Source organism: Miniopterus schreibersii (assembly GCF_964146895.1).
Source record: "Miniopterus schreibersii genome assembly, chromosome: 9".
In the NCBI taxonomy this organism is placed as follows: Eukaryota; Metazoa; Chordata; class Mammalia; order Chiroptera; family Miniopteridae; genus Miniopterus; species Miniopterus schreibersii.
The window spans coordinates 13,705,581-13,730,932 of record NC_138118.1 but is presented as its reverse complement, the minus strand read 5'-3'; the positions used below and the strand labels follow the sequence as shown (position 1 = coordinate 13,730,932).

The 25,352-nt window shown below is 47.5% G+C and overlaps 1 protein-coding gene across 1 annotated transcript in view; it reads right to left on the bottom strand.

The window, feature by feature from the left end:
• Positions 1–25,352, bottom strand: part of PLXNA4 (plexin A4) — a 404,508-nt gene that overhangs the window by 333,704 nt on the left and 45,452 nt on the right. Inside the window, exon 2 of the mRNA XM_081147021.1 lies at positions 5,187–6,450. Within this exon, the coding sequence (XP_081003147.1) occupies positions 5,187–6,371 (1,185 nt within the window). The 5' untranslated portion in view covers positions 6,372–6,450. The remainder of the gene's footprint in view (positions 1–5,186; positions 6,451–25,352) is intronic.

The window sequence follows — 25,352 nt, the reverse complement described above, 5'->3', positions numbered from 1 at the left end:
ACTGTCGGACATGAACGAAGCTTGCGGTTAAACATAAAGAGCTCAGCTCGTGTGCCTCTGTGAACCTGGTGGGGCTGGCTGGGCTCGCAGGTAAACTCTAAGGTCAGATAGGTGCTTGGTCTAACTGTTTCTCCACTGTTACAAAGGTGAGGGGCTTTTCTAGTTCTTGCAATGTTTGGGGAGTCCCATCGACACTTAATGCTCTAGTGCCCAGGATTGTAAATGTCCTGCAATGCCCAAGCAGTGAATTGTCCCACCCAGGTGCCACCAGCATACCACTGAGAAACACCAGTGGGAAAAGCAGCCGTCTGAGAATTAGGGTGTATAGTAGATTCTAGCCCACAGATTATATGACCTTGAGTGAAGCACTTGACTTCTCTATTCCTCCATTTCTTCAACTGGAGGGGACAGCTGCCCTCCCTTCCTATTACCCCCAGCATTGCTGAGAGAAGAAAAGGAGCCCATGGACCCTTCTGTAAACCATCAAGCACCATACGCACTCCTACTGTGGGATTACCAGGCTGCTCAGAAGCTGCCACTCTCTCTCCCACTAATGGGGCTTGGCAGGTGTGAGGCAGTGATGACTCTGGATAAGAGTTTCTGCCCCCAGGGACCTACATTTTCTGTTGGAAGGTCATTCTAAGTTCAAGTCTTGAGGGGGAGATAAAAAGCTGGTTTTTGCACCATTCAGCCTTATCTGCACTCAAGCTGACAATCCTTGATTCCTCCTTCCACTCACCAGTTCCAAACTCTGGGAAGATTTGAGTGGAGGAGTGATGGCCACTCCCAGGACCATGGCCATTATCCCTATCACATAGACCATGATGACCTGCTTGGGTGCATCTCACTCCTGGACTCTTGGGCTCCTAGAGATCGATGCCATTTCATGATTCTTGGCATCCACCGAGTATGAGTACCTTGTCACAGGCCTAATAAATGCTTCAGCTATTCAGCCATTCATTCACACATTCAGAGAGAAAAAGGCTAGTTTTCTGTGAGGTTGTCCCAGAAGGCAGAAGAAAGGTTGAAGAGAAATAGATAGCCATGCCTGGGGGACTCCAGAATGCCAGGTCCCATGTCCCATGTAGAAAACAAGAACCTTGGCCCACATAGCACCCCCCCCCCCCAGCCTGGCTGCCAACTCCAGGTCAGGGTGTCAGGGCTCCCAAGAAAAGGCTGGAAGCTGTCAACTTGGCCTGCTTAGTACCCTGGCACATGACAGAACTATGAGCTATGTGTGGGCTCCTCATCCCAATTGTCGCATGCTCTGCAGACAGAAGGCTTTAGGAGCCTACGAAGCAGCCTTCAAAGGGATCAGAGGTAGAGACTCTCCCAGTGCTGAGCAGCAGAAACAGAAATCACATCATCATTAACTCGCCCAGATGATCATCAGCAAAAGACCTCAGGTTGCTGTTCAGTACCCTAAATTTCAAGACAAACTGGACCCCGTCTGATCCTGCTAGGACCCTCCTTCTGCCCATGCCCTCCTAAGATCCTTAGAGCAATTTTCAGATGTTACCCCATTTGTTCTTGGATCCCTCTTTCCATTCAAGCTAAAAAACCCAGGACACAGGAAAACAATGGCCCAGAGGCAAAGGTAAAAGAGGCTTCCATCCCTCCCAAGCACCAGGAAATACAAGACTGCTTCCCCAGCCTCTACATCCAACACCCACTCAGGAATTTACTTTGGCAGCAGACATTGACATTCACAGTAACACAGTCCTGAGAGGAGGCCACTGCTGACCCCGGCCCTTATCTCTGATGTGGGCTCAGCCAGCCTTCTCCATTCATCTGCAATAAAAACAGGGAACACTCTGGGGGCCTGCAGACCAAGGTCCAGCCTCACAGTATGTGGCTTCTTCCCCACCTGGTCGCCAGGCTGTGGCCCACCACTCAGCTCCAGGGATGCCCCGTGGCATGGCAGGCCAAGTCACATAGGTATTGTCCCCCCATGCCACCGGATCCTCCCGAATACAGCCAAAGGGGCAGCAGGGACCTAGCTAGGGGATCAGGGGCCTCACTGCTTACACTGCTCCCTGCTCTGAGTTTTGAAAGCAGAGGAGAGAATGTGGGTCCCAGGAAATGGGAGGGGCCAGAAGAGCTTGAAGAGTGCCACAGGATGCACATTTTAGCCTAGGGAACTTGAACAGCAGGAGCAGGGTAAAAACAAACCACTAATCACACCCCTCTGCATGCTCTTTGAGTTGTGACTGTGATAAAACCCATAGGAGACCCCTACCCTGCAAAACCCAAGTCCTAAAAGCCACTTCCTGGGCCACTTTTCCACTGTTGAAACGCCACAGGACAGAGGCCATCTGAAGTGGGTTCCACTGCACAGGCCTCAAAAGACTGTTGGACTTGGAGACAAAGAGAACTCTAGAGGTCACCTCATCCATCCCTGCCTGCCTCGTGGCAGGAGGGGGGAAAAAAGAGGAACCCAACAGCACAGCACGGGAATCGGTGGAGGAAAAGCTGTGTTTGCCAACAGTGTGCCGACAAGGGCTCCTCGGTGGGATGCTCCGGAGCCTGGCCTGGCTGGTGGTGTGTGAAACATGTGTGGTCTGAGCTGAGGCCAAATGAATTGCAGCCTAGAGCTCCAGAGCAAGAAACTCGAGGATCGGCCAAATCAAAGGAAACTGATACTGCGCACTAAAAGCCAGTGTGGCCTTTCGGCCTGGCTGGGAGACAGCCCCAGCCCCGTGAGCAGTTTCTGGTCTCCTCCTTTCTGCTCTCAGCCCTGAACTTGCCTCTAACTTGAAAGGGCTAATTAAAGCCAAAGAAAAATCAAAAGCCTGTTATCTGGCTCCATTACTCCAGTCCTGGCATTAGCCTGTCTCGCAAAGCTGTTTCCCTCTGTTCTCTCCAAGGCCACCATGTGGTGTTGGGACCTGCAGCTCTGCAGACGTCCATGAGGAACTTGACTTTTTGTATTGTGGCAGAGAGCAAGGGAGAGGCAAATCTTGCCCATGGGCAGCCAGGCTCATCCCTGCAGCTGATTTTACTCCCAAAAAGACAGAGTTCGAGCAAGTTCTCTACAGAAGGGTGTCTACAGAAAAATTACCCAACCCTTTGACCTCAAAAAAACTAGTTGTTTAGTAAGCACACAGCATAGACTTGCCAGTTTTTAACCTAGGGAATATATATGCATGCCCATGAGGGTATTTATTGTGCATGTGCATACACACACACATGTGTGTGTGTACACATATGCATCCATATAGCTGTGTGCAAATGTGGTGATAAGAGAGGAAAGGGGATTATCCTCAAGGCAGTGTCTGCCATTCACTCACAGACCTATGACCTTGGACAATTCATTCCCTTGGTTGAGCCTTGGAATGAAAGTTTAGACTAGAGGATCTCAGGGCCGTCCCCACACCAACATTCTAAGGCATCTCCTGGGGACTATGTTTGAGTGTGTAATACACCTATACCCAGCACAGCACGTGGACTGTCACTCATTGCTTTAATTTGGGAGCAGTCCATGCCCCTGCCCCAAGTTCATAAGCCTGTTCCACAGACTCTCCTGGGTGGCTCAGCTATGGTCCCAAACCAAAGACTCCAAAGGATATGTCACCTGCTAGGGCTCGGCAGACACAGTAGAGTCCCCTTGATTCTCTGGCCTGGCAATGACTGTCAATTGTTGACTGTACTCCCTGTAATGGTTTTATTTAAGCTCCTAGAAAAGTGATTTGGAGGCGTGGTTGCTAAGAAGGTGGGTACACATCTTGCCCTTATTTGACCCATAGTACCTCTCCCATTTCCTTTGTAACACTAGGGGTCCCCTGGCTTTTCAGGGCCTCCAAGGAGGAATGGCATCGTTTAGTTTCAGCCCAGGTACCTAGGAAACTCACCACTGGAAAGCAGTCTGAGCCTAAATGTTAGGGCACCAAAGACCAAATTTTGTAGAGTTCCTCCTTTCTCCTCTCTCTCCTCTACCTCACCCCAGATCCCAATGACTGCAGAAATATGCTGGGTGGAGTAGGTGCCAGTGCCCTCTGAGATCAGCTTGGCACATGGTCATGCCTTATGAAGGGAAACTTACACTTTTTAAGTCAACCCAAATACATTTCCTAATATGGAATTCCACCACAGTCTGACTAGACGTCAGGAATCACATCCTTGCAAATGCACACTTCTACCTGATGGGTGAATTTTCCTTTCCTTGTTAAGATTATAGGATAGAGTTTCTCCCACTAGGTTCATAACTTTTTAACTGGACAATAAACAGAAAAAATGGAAAGGAGAGTGACATAGGGCATAGGAGATGCCAAGTGCTGAGTCTTCTGAGCCAATGATTTAGAAAAAAAAATTGGAGCGTTTGAAAGGGGAACAGAAGTCAGACCACAGAAAGGCACATGCTGTTCATGTTGGGTCACAAGTGAGATAGGCTGTGTCACTAGTGCCCCTGTGATCAACCAGCAAGGCAGCAGCCTGAGGTCTGGTCTGTCCCTCAGGCCCCACAGGCCCTGGGACGGCCTCCTAAGCCAAACCCTCCCCTCTCCCCATCCTTCAGTTCCCTCAGCACTCCTGTCACTCAGAACTGTTCCTTGGCTGCCTCTTGACTTTGTGACAAGTCTCTTCTGTGGAGCTGTGCACACGAAGGATGTTTAATAAATACAGTTTTCTAAGCATGTTCCGCTTTCCCGCGATGTTCGTTGGGCTCTAACCCTACTTCTGCTCTCATTTCGTTTCCTAAAGACACACCAGGGGCTGAGAAGAGAGCTCTCCTGGAATTCCCTATCTTTCTCAAATGTAGAATGACTGACTCTGTTACTCCCAGTAATGGTTTTCTTCTGAGCTCCCAAGAAAGTGATTCACAGGCCTGGTTGGTTGGTAGGTACATGTCTTGCCCTACAGCATATGATACTGGCCTTCAACCATGCCTGGTGCATGTGACATATAAGTCACACAATTCCCGCCTATTCCTAGCACTCTCCTATAAGCCAATTCGGAATAGAAACAAGTACCTCATACATTTTAGGTCTGGCTCTGACTCTTACAAGCTCAGCTGTATAGTCACAGCATGTTTGAGCTGACAATGATCTGAGTCCAGTGAGACCCAGAGACCAGATATACTTGTCCCATCTGCAAAACTGCATGGGTGATTCACAGCCCTCGGAGGCCCCAGGCTAGGGTCCTCCCTCCACACCATGTCACCCTCGCCCTCAGAGCCTCCCTAGACTCACCGCACTGCTGCAGGGGATGTCCTTCACCTTGAGCCAGGCCAGGTCCAGCGTGCCCTCGCCCCGGTAGCAGGACTGAAGCCGCTCCTTAATGCGGTCGTTGATCTGTTTCAAGATGAAGATGCACAGGGCCGACTCATCCAGGGATTTCATTTTCCGCTTCTGGCCCTTGGAGAAGACAGTGAAGAGGAGGTCGTCCTCTGGATGGACTCCGAGGGTCTGGGCGAGCATGGCCCCGGCTTTGGACAGGTAGGCGGCCTGCAGCAAGCGGTACTCCACCCCACCGCGCTCACAGCCGATGGGCACCTCCACGTAGGAGTTGAAGGCGGTGTCCTCCTTGCAAAGCCTCACGAGCTTGGATGTATAAACCTGCTCCTTTGTGGTGGAGCCTGGCGGAGACACCATCTCAGGCTGAAGGGTCAAAAAGTAGACAAAGTTGCCACTGCTGAAGCCATAGACGTAGTAAATGTCAAAGTCGGGGATCACGGTGAAGGTATCCGACGGGATCTTAATCATTGAGGCCACAAACTCATCGTGGAAGACATAAGCGAACATGCCATCCGCTTCTGAGTTCTTAGTCAACTTCCGGCTGGAGATGGTGGGGAAATACTCTGGCTTCCCATCCACCGCCGTGGCAATGAAGAGCTTGTCATCCAGGTTGCTGTAGGAGACGATCACGCCAAAGACTGAACCGCTCTCGTTGACTCCAGACAGGTAGTGTTCCTTCTTGTGGAAAGGTTCCCCCAGCTTGAAGAGGTCCTCCAGCCTCAGGAGCTTGCAGATGCCTTGGTACAGGCTCCCACATGCAATCAGCCTGTTCTCCTTGTAGTCGATCAGGAGCATCTTGTTGACATTGTTGGTGGTGGTCAGGGGCTCATTGCATGTCTGGACTATGCGGGGTGGGTAACAATTGGGGTTGTCATCATCCGGCCCTGTCTGGTGGCTCACCAAGACCTTCAGGTCGCTGGAGAGCTTGTAGATCCGATTGACAGCCCCCAAATAAATGTGCCCTGTCCTCTTGTCCACCACCAGGTGGTTGAAGCCCTCAGCTGGCTCCCCACGAAATGTGACAAAAGATCGCTTCTGGGACAGTGGGAGTGGCTGCCGGGGGAGCAGAGTGGAGGAGCCCATCCCTACCATCAGGAGATGGGACAGCAGGCAAGTCCAGTTCCAGGGCATGGCTTTCATTTCAGACGCCGGTCCTCACGGCACAGCAGCACTGGTGAAGTGTCCTCCTGGGGGGCCAGGACTCAGGAGTGGAGGGTCCCTGCAAAGGAAAGGAAAGATGTGATGCTGGGTGACAAGGACAGCAGCTTAGCTTCACCCTATAGCTTGCCTTGGGAATCCTCAAAGTATTCTGCTCACGCCAAAACAGAGAACTGTACTGGGGGAAGCTAGAAGCCAAGGGACATGGTTGCCATGGGTACGTGGGACAGCCAGAGCTAGTGGCAACAGCCACAGGAGAACATTTCAGTAATAATAATAGCAGAAATAATAGTGATGGTAGTGATGATAATAGTGATGATATTGATGACGAACAGTATTGACTCCGAGGGCCTGGCTGTGCAGTAGCTGTCCAGAAACTTCCAGAAACAAATCTTAATCCTAAACTTCAACTTAACAAAACTCAGTGCTGGGATCTTCCATCTGTCCCTCCAGATCCTCTCTCCACCCTTCTCTGCACCCAGGAGGCTGACCTATACACAGGTACATCCACAGACTCCTTGCCCTTGGGCCTGATTAGGTGCAGCCAGCGGGGAGCATCAGCAGAAGGCTGGAGGAAGGGGCAGAGGACAGGAGAAACAGAGGTGGGCTGCATGCACTGGCTGTGACCTTGTCCACAGGGCCCATGCAGGGCCCTGGCAGGCCTCTCCACCCAGCCTCTCTGTCTCCAGGTTCGAGAACCACCTCCTTCCCACCCCATGTGGTCCTAGAGGAGAAAATAAGGCCTCACTACTTCCTCCCCTAAATACTTCCCTGCCTCTAAAGGAGCCACAGTTTTGTCAAGAGCCCCTGAATTAACCTTTGTGCGAGTGAGTGAGTTTGCATGTACTGTTTCTTGCCAGGACCCTGACTCAGAGACCTCTGAAGTTAGTAGTATTGCTATCCCCACTTTCCAGCGTAGGGAAGTCAGGTAACTTGCACAGCTAAAAGTGGCAGAGGCAGATTCAAACCCGCTGTACAAGCCCATGGCAGGTTCTCATTCTTAACTACCGAACCATTTCAGGGTAGCCAGGCACAGGTGGGGATGCACCCTGGTTATTGTTTATACACAGCGGAGTAGTTCAGACAACCGCTGTGCATTGCCACTGGGCCCTCTGGCTCTGCACCTACTGCAGGGAAGCTTCTCCTTTGTCCCTCCCCCATCCCGTCTGCTGGATGGATGGTGCATGAGCCCAAATCAAAAACCCTTCTCACTACTGCAGCAACCAGGTCCTCTAGATACACTGCCCGGCTCTGAGTCCCAGTGTCCTTTTAATGAGGCAAATCTTGGCTGCCTCCCACAGTGGGGCCTCCTCTGAGAGGTTTCCATTAAAGGGAGTGAACAAGTGCTTTAAGAAGTGGTCTGGGAAAAAAATAAATAACTCCCGGTGGAATAAAACAGCTTTCCATCCTAATGGTCTCATTAATTCCTACCCAAGATGCTTTCTGCATGTGAGTCCAGAGGACAGGTTCCCGTTCCTTACAGTTGGGTAGAAATCAGGCAGAATGACCTACGTCTACGTCTTATTTGGGGGTGTCTCAGCTTTGTGGAATTTGTCTCGCTCACACCCAAACATGTCAAAAACAAGGTAATGGGAAGAGGTAACTGTTGAGCAACAGAAAACCCTCCAGCAAAGAAAGAGCACGAAGTTAGATGGAAACCAAGAGAAGAAAGGAGAAAGCACCTTGACATTATAGGCTCAGGTCCCAATGGAAACACAGGTCTTCTCAAGTAAGTGTCAGAGGAGGGGACTCTGGCAGATGGTGTACCCCACAACTGACAGCAGTCCTGCATGTTGAGGGCCTTCATTCATCCTCGCCATGTGGGAATGTTTGCTCAGAGCACATGTGAAATGTGCCAGGCACTTTCAAATCCAAGGCTGGATCGGCACCCAGCACAGGAACCGAAGTTACTCGGATGGCAGAAAGCTCTGTGATGCACCACAGAGTGCTTTGGGAGTTTGCATGAAGAAACTGACTTCTAACTTGGGGTGAGGAAGCACGGAGAAGGCTGTAGGAGGCCTTGGGGAGGCAATGGCATTTGGGCTGAGCCATGAACTTGGAGAGGACACACAGAGCTGGAAGGGAAAGGCCTCCTTGGGGAGGGGCCAGCATAGCAAAATCCCGGGCATATCAAACAGGATGTATACCAGGAAAGGTCTGTCTGGAGAGCAGGATTCCTGAGAGTCAGATAGAAACAGGGCCGGAAAGAGAGAACCGCGAGTTTGTCAGGACGTCGCTGCAAGGCTGAGACTGAAGGGCATGGTATTAAGGAAAGAAACTTAAAGAAAAGAGCAATGGCCCCAGAAAGGAAAATCTATACTTCTCTCCAGTTAGTCTCTGCAGAAGGAACTGAGTTTGGAGCTGAGAGCTGTGAGCTCCATGAGGGCCTTGCTCACTAGTATGCCCATAGCTGCAGCCCAGCACCCACACACAGTGGAAGATCAGAGGCTATTTCCTGATTGGCAGAAGGAGAGGCTGGGAGCAAGGAGCAATATCACTATCTGTGGACCATTCACTGTGCCCCGGGCCCCATGCAAACATTGGCACATGGATTACCTCACCTCATTCAGCATCACTATTCACTGGGGTCAAGGCTGTATTACCTGCTCCTCAGGTAAGGAAACTAGCTCTGCAAAGGCAGGTGGCTCATAAGTGACAGAGCTGGAATGGAAACTCAGGTTTGTATCACTGCAAAGCCTGAATTCTTCTAGGAACATGCAGTTCCATAGCCCAGCACACAAAGTACTTGGAAGCCCTTTTTAATTCAGATAAATCCCCAAACACAGAAATCCACGACATCACCCAGAAGCACCTCCCCTGACAGCTCTGTAGGTAAAAAGCAAACCCCTGGGACTTACAGGGCATAACCTGGCAGGTAGCACCCATCAGGTGGCCACGCTGTCTACTTCTAAAAGCATTAATGACTGGAAAGCACCTGACACACACAGTGCTAAACAAATGATCTTTGTTGTTGATGAGATTTAAATAAGATTAAAAGGATTAGGATTATGATAGCGAGATGGTACCTGATGGCACCATCTCAGTTAGAGCGCTGAGGAGTCTGGATGGTTCATCCTGAATTGCCTGTGCAAACCCAAGTATCAGAGAAAAATCTAGACTTTTTTATCTGGAAGAGATAATCCAGTTTAATGATCCCCAATCCCTGATTTTAGAGAGAAGGAAGTTGAGACCCAGAGAAATTAATGACTTGCAGGAGGTCACATAGTGAATTCAGGGTGGGGTGAGATTAAGCTCAAGTCTCTGGACTTCCAGTTCACTGCACGCGCCACCACCCATGGCCTCTCTTATGACTTTATCTGAACCCACTTCGGCATCTGCTCCCTGGCCTTTGTTTGGAGGAGCCTGCCCTTTGGGTGGCCATCTGCTCTGCTGGCTAACACAGCTCTTGGGACATTGCTGCCAGCAACCAAATTCCAGCAGGACCGTAGCCCTCATTCCAGACCTGGAGCAGATGCAGGGCAGGGCTCAGACACCAACCCCCGGGAGGGGACATTCAGCAGTCCCTGTATCAGAAACTGCCAATCCCCAGAGAAAGTGTGCCAGCCACGCCCCCACCCTACTGTACACACTCACAGAACCACAGCCAATCGACAGTTCTCTCATTTTCAAGAGGCGAGACTCGGAAGCCTGTAATTATGAATTTACTGAGCAGAAAGGTGCCAGGGCTCATTCTCCATCTTCTATTAGGCACTGAAACGAGACACAGTTACGCATCTCAAACACTCATTGCTCTCATCTGAGGCTGCTGAAATTACCGCGCCTGGAGGGTTGGGGTTCCTCAGAAAGCAATAATGAGTGATAGGAAAAACCAGCCTCTCATTTTATACACCACAAAAGGGACTGATTAGAAAACAAATAACAGAGAGATGGAAGAGAAGGGAACAGGCAAGGACGTGGGCTCCAGCCTGCCGCACCAGAGACCCCACTGGGCACCGCAGAGGTGACCCAACCTGCGAGCAGTCCTCCCACCCCAGCTCCAGTCCCATGGGTGGGCAGAGCTGCCAGTCCCCTGCCCCCAGGCTGCTCCATCCAGGCTTCCAGTGTGGTTTCCATGCCAAGACACCAATCCCCATACGTGTGACCCAACCTAGAAAACCCTCAATCCTGCCCACCAGTTCTCTCTCAGGTCATCAATGAGCCACTTTAAAACAAAGTATTAGAGGTGGCATTCAGCCCAACTCTGGTTCTTAAAGACAAGTAATGTGACCGAGGCATCTCCAGGTTGCCCCAAAGGACTCACCGAGACAGGGACAGGGGGAGACTGGAGCGAAGGCAACAGAACTCAATGGCTCTGAATCAAACCCAAATACACTGCAATTTTCCCTTCTTTGAAATCAGATTTTAATTCTGAATGATCTCAGAGAAGATGGGACTCATTTTTAGAAGCTGAGCATCATCATTTTGATTAAAGAAATTGGAGCTGTCTTTGTTTTATGAGGCAAGTTCTGAAGAGCCCAAACTAATCTTCATGAAACAGCACCACCCTCTCAGATTCCAGAGGGACAGAAAGTTATGATAGAGTATTTTAAAATAGCAATTACCTCACAAAATTACCTTGGCGTTTACAAGGTGTTTTCACATACATTGCCACATTCTGATTTTATTGTCCACAACAGGTGTAGGTTGGAGAGGCATTCATAAGTATACCCCTTTACAGATAAGGAAACTGAGGCAGGAGCAGGTACAAGTCCTGGCTGAGGTCACACACAATTGTGTTGGGACTTGGGAAGCTCTCCATGTCTCCCTCATTGCCCACGGCGCCTTCTCTGACCTCTGGACAGAGTGCTAACCCTCAGGACATCTGCTATGGGACAAGAGGACACTCGAAAAACATAGTCTAAGATGCTGTTTCAGAAAATCGTCTCTACAACCCATCACGAGTCCAGAAACCAACTGAGTGGGCCACACATGCTGTTTAAGTGAAATAAAATAGAGGAGGGAAATTAGAGCATGTCACATTGAGGACAAGCACAGGTTAGCGAGACTTTTGTCTCAGCCGAATATGTGTATGTATTGAGTGTGATATAAATGTATTTCTTTCCATTGGTCTATGTGATGGTTACTTTTATGTGTCAACTTGGCTGAGCCTTGGTGCCCAGATATGTGGTCAAACATTATTCTGGATGTCTCTGTAAGAACATTTTTAAATGAGATTAACTTTTAAATTGGTGGACACTGAGTGAAGCAGACCCCCCCCCAACCCACCCACACACACACATGCACATACACATAATGTGAGTGAGTGGCCATCCAGTCAGCCACAGATTGAACAAAATAAAAGACTAGCCTCCCCTGAGCAAGAGGCCTGACTGCCAGCAGACAGCTCTTCAACTTGAACTGCAGAATGAGCTCTCCTCTGAGTCTCCAGTCCACGGGTCCACCCTGCAGATTTTGGACATAGAGCCTCCCTAATAGTGTGACCCAATTCCTTAAACTCTCTCTCTCTGTGATTTCTGTTTCTCTGGAGAACCCTGACTAATACAGTTGTGATCAAAATAATTTAAAAGCCACTGTTAGAAACAGTAGACATCTACTTCTTGCTACTATACAATTATCCTCTGGGGATCCACCCCTTTACCCTCTCTCAGCCCCAAAGCTCTTATTAGCTCCACCTTTTATTCAAGGGTGTACACGTGACCTGGGCCCACACCGATCAGCACAGAGCAGGGGTCGGGCAGTCACAGTAATTGGTCCAGGGGTAGGTCCCTGGATGAATCAGAATCTCTGTGAGGCAATAGGACTTTAGATGGGAGTGCTGAGGGAGAAGTTCCAGCTCTGACATTGGACGTGACCTTGGAGAGGTGCGGGCCTAAGAAATACAGGCACCATCTTGTAATCATGCGGGTGGAAGGAAGGGATGGGAGCCTGAAAAGAATGAAGCCAACATACTGAGGAGAGCAGAGCTGAGCCAAAGGACGGAGCATACTGGGTCCCAGTCCCGGTGACATCATATAGACGTCTAGATCATGTGCGCTGAAGCCAGCTCTATGCTTATACTTTCCAATTACATGAGCCAATGTTCCCCTGTTGCATAAGCCCGTGTGGATTCAGTTTTCTGGCACTTATTAATGAAGGAATCCCAACCCATAAAATCTAGCCTTCTAGCCAAAAGAGTAGTGTCTCTCTCTCACCACACCCTCTCTAATAGAGTATTGTTTCATAGGAAGAGGGCACGCCAAAGAGATCTCCACAGCCCATTGCTCACAGAGATAAGTTAGAATTCTGCAAACAGTGAGGCTTTATTTCAGGTGAGCTCTGGGTGTGTGTACTGCCTTTCATAGCCAACACAGTGTTCCCCTGTCTGCCCAGAATCGGCCTTGAGGGCTGTGCTGGCAGGTCTCTTGGGATGCTCTCCACCTGTTCATGCCTCTCTGTCCTCTGCACAGGTGCTCTACCCTCCAGCCCCCTCACCTAGGGACTCATCCTCCAAAGGAGGACTCTGACCCTGACACCAGTCTAGGATGGCCCTACTACGTGTTAGTGCAGAAACCAGTGCCCACCCGAGTCTCGCATTTTACAAACTTCGTTGTTTTTGCACATTGACGCCATCCCCTCTCTAAAAATACAAGTCCTAGAGGTCAGAAATTACATATATTTCACCACTGTTCCTCCAGCCCCAAGCCAGAGCCTGACACATAGGAGGTGTGTAATAAATGAATGAATGGATGAATAAATGTATAAATGAATGAACAATGAGTGAAAGAATGAATGGCTACTCCATAGCAGAATATATGAGATGGCAGCTGGGATCATCTAGCTAAAGTACAAAGTAATTCTTGGTTCTGGGCCGCCTAGCTCAAACAGGGACCAAACTCCAATGCTAGTTTTACCCTGCTATAATCCAGGTCTTATATGTACTTAAAATACTCAGTTTTGTCCATTTAAAGCATCACTTGGGAAGGGAAGATGGCGGCCCTGTGAGAAGCAGCAGAGGCCCCTGCTCCCAGCCACGGACTCGATTTACTCCTAAAATCCTACGTAGCCAGTTTGGAAAAACCAGAGAAACATACCTGAGTGGACGGAGTGCGAGTGGGGAGCACTGAAGAGACATCACGGAGTCCAGTAAGAGAGGGGGGCGTAGGAAGGGGGAGTCCCCTGAGGCCTGTGCTGGGCTCCGAGCCTGGAGGCCTGGAGGCTGCAAAGCTCCCTCCCCTCGGGAGTGCGGATGGCCTCCAAAAGCGGGGATCCCACACCCGGAGAGACGAGGGGAAGGAGCGCCCCGCGCACAGGGCAGAGGGACCCAGGGGAGCAGTGAGTCCCCGAGGGGTCGGCGCCTGCCTAGGAAACAAAGCTTCTAGTGGCGGCTGCGACCAGCGTCTAGTGCTCGGGGTGCCGACCCTAGGGAAGGCTGTCCCAAGGGCTGTGGCACCCAAGTGGTGAGGGTCCAGAGGACTGCGCTGAGCACCCGCACACGGGGACCCTCTGCCCCCCTGTGGGGCACTGTGTTGAGCCCCAGAAAGCACTGAATCTGCGTGGCGCGGGGGAGGGGAGGAGCCCTCCCGCCCTGAGCTCCGGGTGCCGGGAGGCTGGGATGGGTGGCCAGCCCTGAGGGACGCCGTGGTGGCGCGTGAAGCCGCCGAAGCTTTGCTGAGACCAGCGGTGCAGGGAGTTGCGTGGAGCTGACTTTGGGTCCCCTCCCGCTGGAATCTTGCAGGGCGAACTCGGCCTGTGTGTTACGTCGTGCGTTTTCGAGTTTGATTGCGGAACTGGCTCCCACCTTCCCGGCGTGCACTGCGCCGACAGCCCAGGGAGGCTGCCATTGGGGTCCGCGCTGGAGACGGTCTGAGGGGCGGGCCTGGTGCGACCAGCCAACCAGAGCTGAGCAGGGAGGGGCGGAGCCCGCCAGCTCTCCTGCAGCCGGGAGCACCGCCCCCAACAGGAAAGGGGCGGGTCCCGCTCACTCACGCCCCAGACACCCCACAGGACACAGTCCTGAGGGGGAAGGGGGAGCAGCTCACAGGAGGACATCACTAGAATAAGACCCTCAGGGACTGTTGTTTGGGAACTGGAGGAAACGCTGAAAACCCCTGCTGGGGGCTGGGCAGGCAAAGGGCTCACTGGAATGTTCTTTAATTGAACCCACTGAGCCCAGGCTCTGAAACGGCCCATATAGAAAAGGCAACAGGCTGAAATCAATCTGAAGCTGCAGCAGGCCAGAGCCTGGGGACCTAGAATCAGAGGACAGGGTAGGGACTGAGGAGCTGGCGGTGGAGCAGAGACTAACTTCCCCACAGTGAGTGCCTGACAGCGACACCTCTAAGGGGAGTGACACCCTGAGCTACACTAGCCACCCTGCACCCTAAAGACTCTACAGAAGACTGGAGTAAGACCAGGCAACTCTAAGGTTGCAAAATAGTTGACAAGAGGAGGTGGCCCACAGAGAGCCTCAGATCAACCATCTACCTAAGGACACCAGAGCCAAACCTAGACGGCTCCTCACATTGGGTGATACACAAGCACCTCCCAGGAGAACTGAAACCAGCACACAAAACAGTGACCCGCAGACAGCAAAAGCTGCCCAGAAGAAACTCACCTGATTGACTATCTTTTTTTCTTCTGATTTTTGGTTTGGTTTTGGTTTTGGTTTGTTTTTGTTTTTGTTTTTTGTTTATTTGATTTTTGTCTCAGTGTTTGTTTTTTCTCTTTTTTCCTTAGGAAGAAGAGAAAGGGGAGTAAATTTGTTTTTTCTTCTTTTTTAAATTTTATAATATATATTTTTTTTATTTTTAAACTAAATTTTTTTTCTCTTTTTTAAAAAAGAATTTTGTAATGCTTAGCTTGTTTTTAGTTTTGTTTTGGTTATTTGCTTTGTTTTGTTTTATCCTTGCTTCTAAGATCAAGACTTTCTTGATATCCTTGCTTAACGACTGGAACTTTATCATTATAACCAAGTTTACTGCTTTCCTCTATAGTTTTCCCCAAATCTCTTACTGGACTCCCTCCCTACCTGGGCTATATCTCGCTCCTCTTGATCCATTGGCATAATTTTTTTCTTTTTCTTTTTTCTTTTTCTACTTTTCTTTCATTTTTTTTTTGTTATCCTCCTGTCTTTTTGTTCGATTGTTAGCTTCTCTTATTCTCTTTATTGTATTTTTGTTTTCTAATTTTCAACTATTATCCTATTCCTATTCTCTCCCTTAATTTTTTGCTGGCCCTTCTTTCAGAATCTTTTCTCTGCTTCTGTTATCTCCCAGTAGCTTCTCTATTTTTCACATTTTAGTTTGTTATTATTTTCTAAATTTCCACCAGTATTAACAACAATATACACCGCTCTCTAAGCGTTACTTTTCTTTCTCTCTTTCTTAAGCATTTTGTGTGTGTGTGTGTGTGTGTGTGTGTGTGTTCTCTTCTCACTCTCCCAGTTCTATTTTCACGTGGGTTGTTTTCATTGTGACTATCAAGATAGTTCGTAAGATACCCCTTGTTTCCTGGAAGTTTAGTTGTGTATTATCCAGCCTTGCCAGCACCCGTACAACAGCTTACACGTTGAGGTTGGGATTGAGACACAGTTAGCCAACCTGAGAGGACGGTCCTCCCAAGGACTGATCAATGACAATCTATACCCAACCACAACAGGAGAACATAAAGAAACCACAAAAGGGGCACCCACAAGAGGGACACACCTAGAGCAAAGAGCTCAGAAGTATAAGGAAAACACACTTCTGGGCTCCACTGGACCCACAAGACAAAATCCCACCCCACAAGACTGGGAGACAGCAAATATATCTAATATATAGATACAAACACTAAGACCTACCAAAATGGGGAGACAAAGAAACAACCCTCAAATTAAAGAAAAGGGAAAATCACCAGAAAAAGACTTTGATGAGATGGAGTTAAGCAAGTTATCAGAAACTGAGTTCAGAGTATGGATGATGAAGATGTTCAAGGAACTTAAGAAGGCACTAGATGATAAGATCGAGGACCTTAGTGAAAACATGAAAAAAGAGATACATACCATAAACAAAACTCAGACAGAGATAAAGAATGCTGCATCTGATATCAAGAATGCACTGGAAGGAATTAAAAGCAGGCTCAATGAAGCAGAGGATAGAATAAGTGACTTAAAAGTCAAGGCAGAAAAAATCACACAATCAGAGCAGCAAAAAGAAAAAACACTTAAAAAGCATAAGGACAGTTTAAGGGAGCTTTGGGAAAACATGAAGTGAAACAACATTCACATTATAGGAATGCCGGGGGGGGGGGGGGGAAGAGAGCAAGGGATAGAGAACTTGGTGGAGGAAATAATGATAGAAAACTTCCCTAGGCTGGCAAAGGAGAAAGCCACACAAGTTCAGGAAACACAGAGGGTTCAAACAAGAGGGACCCAAAGAGACCCACTCCAAGACACATCATAATTAAAATGGCAAATGTCAAGGACAAAGAGAAACTATTAAGGGCTGCAAGAGAGAGTCAAACAGTGACCTACAAGGGAACCCCCATAAGGCTGACAGCTGATTTCTCAACAGAAACTCTTCAGGCCAGAAGGGAGTGGCATGAAGTTCTCCAAGTAATGAAAAGCAAGAACATGCAACCAAGATTGCTTTATCCAGCAAGGCTAACATTTAAAATTGAAGGTGAAATAAAGAGCTTCCCAGACAAAAAAAGGCTGAATGAGTTCAGTACCACCAAACCTGCATTGCAAGAAATGCTAAAAGGACTGCTCTAAGAAAAAGAAGGACTAGTGAGAGAAAGGTACATCAGCATAAAGGGGAAAAAAGGCATTAAATAAGTTGATATCAATAGTAACTTTAAATGTAAACAGAATAAATGGTCCAATCAAAAGACATAGAGTAGCTGAATGGATAACAAAAGAGGACTCAAATATATGCTGTCTACAAGAGACCCACCTGAGAGCAAAAGACTCACACAGGCTAAAAGTGAAGGGATGGAGTAAAATATTCCATGCAAATGGAAAGGAAAAGAAGAGCAATTCTTGTTTCTGACAAAACAGACTTCAAAATAAAGACCATAACAAGAGATAAAGATGGTCACTACATAATACTAAAGGGATCATTCCAACAGGAGGAAATAACCCTTATAAATATTTATGCACCCAATATAGGAGCACCTAAATATATAAAAAATTTCTTGGGGGACTTTAAAGGGGCAATTGACAGCAACACAATCACAGTGGGGACTTTAACACCCCACTGTCAGCACTGGACAGATCATCAAGACAAAAAATCAACAGGGAAACAAAAACCTTAAATGACTCACTAGACCTAACGGATTTAATTGACATTTACAGAACATTTCACCCCAAAGCAGCAGAATACACATTCTTCTCAAATGCACATGGAACATTCTCAAAAATAGACCACATGTTAGGGCACAAGGCAAGTCTCTACAAATATAAGAAGACTGAAATCATGTCAAGCATCTTCTTGGATCACAATACCATGAAACTAGAAATAAACCACTATAAAAAAACTAAAAAATATTCAAACACATGGAGCCTAAATAGCATGTTATTAAACAATGAATGGGTTACCAATGAGATCAAGGGAGAAATCAAACACTTCATGGAAAGTAATGAAAATGAACAGAAAACAACCCAAAATCTATGAGACACGATGAAAGCAGTCCTGAGAGGAAAATTCATAGCATTACAGGCTTATCTCAAGAAACAAGAAAAAGTTCTAATGAACCATCTAACACAACAACTAAAAGAACTAGAATGAGAACAGCAAGAAAAGCCCTGAGGAAGTAGAAGGAAGGAAATAATAAAAATCAGAGCAGAAATTAATGACATAGAGACTAAAAAAACAATACAAAAAATCAATGAAACCAAGAGTTGGTTCTTTGAAAAGGTAAATAAGATTGATGCACCTTTAGCCAGGCTCACTAAAAAACAAACAGAGAGGACCCAAATAAATAAAATCAGAAATGAAAGAAGCGATATAACAACTGACCCAACAGAAATACAAAGGATTGTAAGAAAATATTATGAGCAATTATATGCCAACAAATTGGACAACCTGGGTGAAATGGACAAATTCCTAAAAGCATACAACCTTCCAAAGCTGAATCAAGAAGAGGCAGAAGATAGCAACTAATGAAATTGAAGCAGTAATCAAAAAACTCCCAGCAAACAAAAGTCCTGGACCAGATGGATTTACAGGCGAGTTTTACCAAACATTCAAAGAAGAATTAACACCTATTCTATTCAAATTATTCCATAAAATTCAAGAGGAGGAAAAACTCCCAAACTCTTTTTATGAGGCCAGCATCATCGTAATCCCAAAACCAGATAAAGACACTACAAAGAAAGAAAATTACAGGCGAATATCCCTGATGAACATAGATGCTAAAATCCTCACTAAAATACTAGCAAACTGGATCCAGCAATACATTAAGAAGATCATACATTATGACCAAGTGGGATTTATTCCAGGGATGCAAGGCTGGTACAGCATCCGCAAATGAATAAATGTGATACATCACATAAACAAAATGAAGGACAAAAATCATATGATCATATCAATAGATGCAGAAAAAGCATTTGACAAAATCCAACACCCATTTCTGATAAAAACTCTCAGCAAAGTGGAAATAGAGGGGTCATACCTCAACATAATAAAAGCCATAAATGACAGACCTACAGCCAACATCATACTCAATGGGCAAAAACTAAAAGCATTTCCCCTAAGAACAGGAACAAGACAGGGGTGTCCACGTTCACCACTCTTATTCAACATAGTACTGGAAGTCCTAGCTACAGCGATTAGACAAGAAGAAAACATAAAAGGCATCCAAATTGGAAAGGAGGTAATAAAACTGTCATTATTTGCAGATGATATGATATTGTACATAGAGAATCCTAAAGACTCCACCAGAAAACTACTAGGTTTAATAAATGAATTCAGCAAGGTAGCAGGATATAAAATTAACACCCAGAAATTGATGGCATTTTTACACACCAATAATGAACTCTCAGAAACAAAAACTAAAAAAAAAATCCCATTTACCATTGCAACTAAAAAAATAAGATACCTAGGAATAAACTTAACCAAAGATGTAAAAGACCTTTACTCAGAAAACTACAGGACATTGAAAAATGAAATAGAGGAAGATATAAACAAATGGGAAAATATACCGTGTTCATGTACTGGAAGAATTAACATCATTAAAATGTCCATATTACCCAAAGCAATCTATAAATTAAATGCAATTCCTATTAAAATATCAACAGCATATTTCACAGATCTAGAAAAAACACTTCAAAAATTTATCTGGAACCAAAAAACACCTCGAGTAGCCACGGCAATCTTGAGAAAGATGAACAAAGTTGGAGGGATGATAATACCAGATATCAAGTTATACTACAAAGCCACTGTAATCAAAACAGCCTGGTACTGGCGCAAGAACAGACATATGGATCAGTGGAACAGAACAGAGAACCCAGAAATAAACACACTGCTTTATGTTCAATTAATATTTGACAAAGGAGGCAAGAACATACAATGGAGTAAAGACAGTCTTTTCAATAAATGGTATTGGAAAAATTGGATAGATACATGCAAAAAAATAAAACTGGACCACCAACTTACACCATACACAAAAGTAAATTCAAAATGGTTAGAAGACTTAAATGTAAGGCATGAAACCATAAAAATCCTAGAGGAAAACAGGCAGTAAAATCTCAGACATCTCTCATAGCAATATGTTTGCTGATATATCTCCTAGGGCAAGAGAAACTAAGGAGAAAATAAACAAATGGGACTGCATCAAAATTAAAAGCTTCTGCACAGCTAAGGAAACCATCAACAAAACAAAAAGGGAGCCCACTGTATGGGAGAACATATTTGCCAATGACACATTGGATAAAGGGTTAATATCCAAAATATATAAGGAACTTATACACCTTAATAAAAGGAAGACAAACAATCCAATTAAAAAATGGGCAATGGACCTAAATAGACACTTCTCCAAAGAGGACATACAAATGGCTAAGAGACATATGAAAAAATGCTCAGCATCACTAATCATTGGAGAGATGCAAATTAAAACCACAATGAGGTATCACTTCACACCTGTCTGAATGGCTGCCATCAACAAGTCAACGAACTACAAGTGCTGGCGAGGGTGTGGAGAAAAGGGCACCCCAGTACACTGCTGGTGGGAATGCAGACTGGTGCAGCCACTATGGAAAGCAGTATGGAGGTTCCTCAAAAGATTAAAAATGGAGCTGCCATTTGACCCAGTGATCCCACTTCTTGGAATATATCCTAAGGAACCCCAAACACCATTCGCAAAGAACTTATGCACCCCTATGTTCATAGCAGCGCAATTCACAATAGCTAAGATTTGGAAACAGCCCAAGCGTCCATCAGTAGATGAGTGGATAAAACGCTGTGGCACATTCACACCATGGAATACTATGCAGCTGTGAAGAGGAAGGGCCTTTCGACCTTTGGCACAGCATGGAGGGAACTGGAGAGTATTAAGCTAAGTGAAAGAAGCCAGTCAAAGAAGAACAAGTACCAAATGACCTCACTTATATGTGGAATATAATAAACTAAACTGATGAACAAAGTGGATCCAGTAACACAGAAGCATGAAACAGACTGAGGGATCTCAGAGGGAAGGCGGAGAGGGGAGTGTGGGTGGGAAGAGATTAATCAGGGAACTTGTATGTTTATGGGCATGGCCCATGGACGGGGACATTGGTGTGGGGAGGGCCTGGGGGTTGGATGGATGTGGGAGGAGGGGATCAGTGGGGTTATAAGGGGGACATCTGTAATGGTCTCAACAATAAAGATAAAGAAACATTAAAAAACACACACACCAAAAAAAAACTCTTGGTTTCTAGCAGCAGGAACCATGACTTGTCTTTTTATTTCTTTTTCAGGATAATTATATTTACACATACCATCTACGGTCCAGTGTGCTACTGGCAGCAGTCTGAAGCCCATGATGGGCATGCAGCCTCCCCGCACCACCCCCTCCCCGCCATGTGCTTCACCTGCCACCTTACTTCTTGTCACTGTCTCAGAAATGAGTGCCACATTCATAAAAGAAAAAGTGTCCAAGGGTGGGGGGTCACAGCACAATCCATCATTACCACTAGGGGGAAAAAATCAAGTCAAAGCAACTGAACTCCCAAGAGGAGGTCACAGTGCTGTCTCTGGACAGTCTCATGTGCAGGTAGGGGACTCAAAAAGGTCAGCTTGGCCATCACCCAGCAGAAAACCAGAATGCAACAATAGCTGGTACAGGCCGCGGGCCCAGGAGCCCATCCCTCCAGTCTGCTCACTGTTCCTCTGCTGCTACTGCTGTTCTTTTGAGCATGAGAACAGTGACATTGGTGGTTGGGGGAAGGGCTGGCAAAGGGCATAAAGGATGGGGGAGAGGGAGCAATGGGGAGCCAGACTGAGAGTCTGGGCGCCACCAGGCAACCAGCCCTGTCCCTGGGAAATTCAGCACCAAGCTCAGCTACTCAGAGCTCTTAATCCTCGCTTCCCAGTTTATTAGGCAGGGCTGGGGAAACGCTATTACCATGGACAGAGCCTTTGGAACCAGCCTGGAAGAAGCCTCCGCAGGAGGTGAGTCTGTGAGTAGCCCCCATTCAGAGATTAGGCCTTCCCTGGACCCCTGAGGCCCCATCTGTGGTTTCTCTTCCCCCAGGCCTCCCTGTCCTTGGCCTAGAGGGCACCCCCCAGGGTGCAGAACGACCTTTCCCTCGCCAAGTCTGCTGTTCCCAGCAGAGCTGAGCCTGAGCTTCAGCCCAGGCAGCCCAAGATACAACTCTATTATGACCTCACGGCAGCCCTTTCTATTCCAGGCGCTGTGGTCGGGTAGGGGAGTCGCTAAGCAATGACTCTCTTCTCTCCAAGTCTGGCTGTGAGGCTTTAGAAACACAACACTCAATAGCAGCCTGGGCTGGGAGGACAGATCATAAACTTCTTTCCAGAGACTCACTTAAAGATACAGGCCGGCTTTGAATCTGGGGTCAGATGCCCCAGCTGGACTTGGTGTCACTGTGGTCACTCTCTCCCACCCTAGCCTTGGCCAGCCTGTGAGGAATGTCCTGTCCATGGGCAGGGGTCAGGAGGGGCTGGCTGCCAGTATTCCAAGGTGCCCCACTGGCTTCTGGATGTGCAGAAATGGAGGGACATCACAGAAAGGTACTCAAGACACCCAAAAGTTGAGGCAAAGGGAACATCTGCTATTACTTTTGGTGCCCCGAGACCAGGGGGACAGAGAAGAGACTTGGTCCAGGACACTGGGACAGTCATGGTTCCATGCAGCCCTGTCTCACACAGGTGGCGCCTGGGGGAGGTGGGTTGAAGTCCTGCCTTGCTGACTGATTTTCAGTTGGGAAGGAGGCTCTGCAGTTCCCCCAGATTCCAGGTCCCATACTCCCCTTAGCTCACCATCTCCGCTTTGGCTCAGCCTGGCACCAGGCACATGGGCATCACCCAAACAAATCCTCTCTCTCAAGGCCCTCTTCTCCTTTCACAGTCAAGGAAGGAGGTGGGTGGTCTCAGCTCACAACTGTTGACATGTCAACCAAAGTCACCTGTAAAAGCCTCCTCTCTGGGAATCACTGTGCAAGGATGCTACAGGTGTCAGGAATGTATATCTAAGGCCAAAGTCCTACTAAGAGGCTGCCCTTCTTTCCTGATGCTTACTTTCCCCATCTGTAAAATAGTGCTACTAGAAATACGGTGAGAAGGGAGGAGAGATGACGGAGTTTGTTTTTGAGCTACACCTAAGAGACATAAAAGTGCAGTGTTTAGCTCCATGGAATGTGGCCATCACTGATGTTGGGAGGGATCCATAAGTGGCTCTGGCAGCAGAGCCACGCAATGGTGATGACTATGAACCCTGGGGGTCATGTTTACTGGAAAACAAAATGCTGGTGTTGAAGTTTATCTTGAGACTCTCCATCTTTGCTTAAATTGGCTTCTTGGAGGCCTAAAGCTACATTGTGGGCTCATTGGGAAAGCCTGCCCTCAGAGAACATGGGGCACTCATGTGGTAAGTGGGCCTATGTCATACTCTTGACTCTACTATCTCTCTCACAATAAGGACAGCTGACGTAGGACACACTTTGTCTGCTTAGGTGTTGGCCCAATACACTGAGCCAGATCCTTATAAGTTCAGGAGGTGTCTTCACTTTTTCCGGCCTCTGGAGCCTCTATAAGTGACAGGTGACAGAAGAGTCAACAGGAGGTCCCCATGCCCTGAAACATCCTCACTCACAAAAGGGCTTCATTTACACCTCATGATAAGGTGGTTCTGGCCCATTTCATTTCCTATCCTTAGCAAAAGAAGAAATGAAAAAAGAAGTTGGAATTCCCTTCCTTAGACTTGTGTGAAATCTCTAACTAGACTTGTCTAACTGAAAAAAGTCAACAGGGTTGGAAACGATGCTAAGCGCAGGGTGCTGGGGGAACCCAGCTGGGAACCCACTGCTCTCAGATCCTTGGGCCTCTCCCAGTTACCACCGTGCTGGAAATGCCTCCGCACCCCCAGCTCCTGTCACTCTGGCCCCTCAGGGCTGACCTGCTTCTTAGGGCTCAGCCACCCACTTTCCAGCCCACAGTCTTCAAGCAAAGAAGCCAGTAATTCCAGCAAACAGTGGCACCATGAGGGAGCAGGCTACTTGGGGCACCTTCGGGCCAAATGGCAACACTTCTGTTGCTCTCTAGTGTCTAGTGGGAGGCTCTCTCCCCAGCCCTCTCCCCATCTTCTACCCCTTCCTTCCCTTCTCAATTTCAGGGGAAATCAGGAAATGAACAGTTGTCTCCCTTGCTGGTCTATATTCCTGTAATTAGTGCTATTTAATTCCACGAGGAGCCAAAGTCCATAAAATACAAAACATATTTCAGTTGCGTGCTGCAAATCTTGGCAGCAATCTCCCCTGCAACCGGAAGCCGGAGAGAGAGCTATATTCTCTCCTTAAGAGAAAAAATGCTCAGAATGACTAAAACAAAGTTTTGGGGCCAGGCACTACTACCTGGGAAATGCAAGGAAGTAGCAGAATAGGGAATTTCATAGCTCAAAGTTTGGAAATAATCTCCATCACCATGACAACACTGAATTTTTAAATATCTAGTATTGATCACATAATGTTAGTATAAAATATCATTCCTCCTAGGGAGGTTGTTCCTGGACCCCCTCATTCCTACGTGCTTTAAGGACCTGGGTCCCCAGCAGTGGGGACCTGTGACACCAAGTCATACTGCCTCTCCCACCTGCTGGCAAACCCCTATGAGTCAAATGACCAAGGAGATACGTAGTCTCTGGCAATGATCCTAAATTAACTTACATTCCCATTTCCCAACTCCTTTGCCCCTGCCCACCCCACTCCTGAGACCTCACCTTACTCCTGCATTTATGCCAGCAATGCACAAAGCAAGGAGCAGGAAACCATTTCCCGAGCAAGGCAGAGAGTGGGGAAGACCCTCAGATGCCATTCTCCAAGGTGCCCATCCCTGTAGAGCAGCGACGCAGCATTGTCCTCAGTGAGTTAACCTCTGCCCCAGCATCGATGCCAGGCCTTCTCACCAGCACTCTTGATGGGACAAATTCCTTCCCACAGCACCCCAATGAGTTACTCATGCCCTCCTTCTCTCCAGGTGACAAGAATACAGAAGGAGGCATGTCCTGGAGGACCCAGGGCAAGGCCATGCAGAGAAATTCAAGTTGGATCTGACACCTCCTTTCAGGACCTGCTCAGAAGCTGTGTCACTGGGGGTACAAGAAGCCAAGAGACAGATCCAAGGTGTAAGAGATGGTCAAATCCACGGCAAAACCCAGGAGGCCTTTAAGTAGACTGGGCAGTTCTTATGAGTCTTCTCTGTACATCACTCACTGGACAGAAACACAGAGTGTCCCATCACCTCTCATTCCTGCATAAACTGTGCCTTTTACAAACCCCTTCATATGCAATAAACACTCATGACTCCAAAAATACATATCCATCCCTAT